Raw genomic sequence first — 3,112 nt, forward strand, 5'->3', positions numbered from 1 at the left:
AGTCTGGTTGGGGGGGTGGCCTGTGCCCCCCCAGGCCACCCCGCTGGACACGCCATTGACCATAGCCAAAGAAAGCTCGTTTATGACCAGCATCATGTAAATAAGCGCTCTGTAGAACCATCGCTCCATCCTCCAATCCAGCAGGTGGCGTCAGCGTGCCCGCAGGGTGAACGTCAGCCACAAACGAAGCCGAAGAAAACGTTAGCGTCATTTCCTGGTTGCTGTGCGACAAGCAACTGTAAAACTCGAAGCTCTGAACGCGGTCCTCTGTCATATAAATCTGCGAGTGGTCTCTGCGTGAGGCGAGCGGCTTTTCCCGGTGAGTGAGAGATTGAGCGTGAGGTCCGGAGCGCGCACAATGAATAAAAAGGGCTCTGAGAAAACACGCCATGTGGTAGCCTGGCTTAACAAAGCGGAGTGGGATCAGGTTCGGGACTACCTTTACTCGATGGACTCCTCTCTGCAGAGGTTTGCGTTAGAGAGGATATCGGCTTGGAGGGCCAGGTACGCTAATAGTTTTCCCGTGGCCGTGGACTGCACAGCAGACCTCGTGCGCTGCCAGGTGCGGGACCGGTCCGGACAGCTTACCGGAGATGACTTGACCCTGATGTACGGGACGGCCCTGGTAAGATTTGTTAATCTTATCACGGAGCGCCAGCAGGGGAGAAAGGCCCGGCCGCTGAGGCAACTGGCTGGAAACTTGAACATCCCCGAGTGGGTGGTGGATCTGAGGCACGAAATCATGCATGGGACTCTTCCTTCTTTGAAATGGTGCCGAAAGGGATGTAAGGTGGCCCTGGAGTGGCTCCAGCAGGAGTTTTGGTCCAGACAGCTGGGAGGAGGCCCCGATGAGCAGCTCGTTGCCAGGCAGAAAGAAGTGGATGCCTGCAGAAACGCTCGGGAGCTGCTGATCTCTTTTCAGAAGGACCAGTACCAAGCTTTTGATGATGGGTCTCCTGAAGACAAGGGGAAGAGCTTGTGGCAGGCCCCCTTAGCAGACATGAGTTCGTTGCTGGGTGAGATCAAGCAGTTTGCACTGGGGTCCAGGGAGCTGTTGATTGATGTGCTGCTGGAAGACGGTTTTCTTGTTCCTACCATGGAGCAGCTGGAAGCATTAGGCTGTGCAACATCTGACAGTGCCAGTCCCACTGAGCCCAGAGTCCCACAAACCTTCCTGCGCTTTTGGCTGCCCCTGCTAAAGATGCTTAACTCTTCGTCTTTCATTCACCTCTTCCTGGAGAAGCTCTTTGTGGAACTGAAGCTGCTCAGCAAAGAGCCCAACGGTCACAGGTGTTTCTATATTTCTGCATGGATTTCAGAAGTCTTCCTCTGCAACAACAACAAATTTGAATATCATTTTGAGACAAGGTTGCAGAAGAAAGCCAGAATGAAGGACAGGATTTTCATCGACCGCATCAAGCTGAGGTGGCAGCAGCTTCTCTCTGCATGTCTGGATGCCCCCTGCATCAGCACACCTCACCTGATCCAGCTAGTCCTGGATGACATGGAGCATCCCCCCCCTCAGGAAACCAGAGAGAAGCTGTTCCAGCTCTGCTCCATCTACACACAGACAGAGCGCTCAGAGGCCAGCACACCTCTGCAGCAGCAGCAGCCCATATATACTGTGAGTATGCTGCTGGACCAGATGCAACACTCCTCACCGATGGACTCGGAGAGAAGTGAGGACCGCAAATGGGCAGACGTGCAGGCTGAAAGAGCACTTGCCCTCAGACACGTAGCAGCATCCCCGGGGCCTCGGCTCCAGCCCGGCCAGCTGAGGGCCTCCTCTGGAGCAACAGCGAGCTCAACAAACTGAAATGTGGACTGAAGCTTTTTTAAGTTACTTGTGTTGTTTTTGTTACTTGTGTTATTTTTTGTTTTATGTTAAGCACAAGATTGTTGTTGTTGTTGTCATTCCAGCCTCCGCTGACTCTTGTTGTGCTAGAAGCAGTTTTGAAGCAAAAATACAATATTCAGAAGACAAAATGTTGTGGAATTTTAACCATGAGCACAGTGCAGGTTCAGCAGTTGTGATTGTTTCTGTCCAGTCGAGCTCGTTAACTAAACATGTTGGCAGAAGCAGAAATAAAACTTTCAGAAGACAAAATGTTCTGATTTAAAGAAGGACCAAAGGAAGGAAAGCATAGGTTTTGATTAAGTCTGATAAACTAGAATTATAATTTATTGTTACATTAAAAGGAGCAAAATGAAATAAAAAGGCTATATCAAAAACAGGTTATAACATAGGAAATGTGAGGTTTTAAAATGAAGTTAGTGTCAGCGTTTTAAGAGAGTGGTAAAATGATGAGTAACGTTGAAGAATATATATAAATACAAGTCTATAAGTCAAGAACATAATTAGGATAAGGCTTTTGATTAAAGAGTCCCAACTATGATAAGTTAGGGAGATGCAGGAAAAGGTGTTTTGTTTCCTTTGCAGAAGATCTCGGCGACCACAGGGGGTGAGGATCCTGGAGGCCCGAGGCCGGATGGACCACAAGAGAGGGTCAGAGCGAGGACACAATGTATTGCGACCTCTGGTGTACCAGAGGTCGAGAGAGGGAGTGTGGAGCAGGGAAATTATTTTACTGCTATTGTTAAATAATCGTCATCGTCACCATTGCATTAATAATATAATCTGCAGCATTGATATTGCATTCAGAGGTTTAAACAGTGTGTGTCTTTCAGAAAGACTAAGTTGCAGAAAGTTTGCATTAATGAAAGCAGAGTCTAAGTTATTCTGAGGAGCAGGTTAGACGAGGCTATTTGATGAGCCTCTGGTCTGGTGGAAGGTCAGAAGTGCAACGGGTGAGATGAGAGAGCATTTGAGGACGACATATACACACACACACACTTAGTTAGAGAGAATCATTTATAGGTGAGAGGTTAGTTATGTTTACTCGCAACTGTGAAAGAGGAACAGTTTCTTGTTGTCTCGGCAAGAAAGAGGAAATACCTGGTGTGAATACGTATGAATGGACGGTGACTGGACGGACGAACTGAACTAAGGTTGGACCAACTGGACACTGAGGTAAAGACTGGACTAAGGCTAAGCACATGACTGATGACTGTTCTGTTTTAAGTTCATTTTCATGACATAGATTGGATCATG

The 3,112-nt window shown here is 48.2% G+C and overlaps 1 protein-coding gene across 1 annotated transcript; it reads left to right on the forward strand.

Moving 5' to 3' along the window:
• The first annotated feature begins 201 nt into the window (after positions 1–201).
• Positions 202–2,844, forward strand: LOC308404153 (ribosomal biogenesis protein LAS1L-like). Its single transcript, XM_080894051.1, has one exon. The coding sequence runs from the start codon at positions 359–361 to the stop codon at positions 1,814–1,816; it is 1,458 nt and encodes a 485-aa protein (XP_080750177.1). The 5' UTR covers positions 202–358; the 3' UTR covers positions 1,817–2,844.
• Positions 2,845–3,112: the final 268 nt, after the last annotated feature.

This window comes from Rhamphochromis sp. 'chilingali' (assembly GCF_963969265.1).
Source record: "Rhamphochromis sp. 'chilingali' genome assembly, chromosome: 10".
Lineage (NCBI taxonomy): Eukaryota > Metazoa > Chordata > Actinopteri > Cichliformes > Cichlidae > Rhamphochromis > Rhamphochromis sp. 'chilingali'.

What these genes read in the sequence shown, in the direction of transcription:
- LOC308404153 (XM_080894051.1), top strand. Translation starts at nt 359, where the DNA reads ATGAATAAAAAGGGCTCTGAGAAAACACGCCATGTGGTAGCCTGGCTT.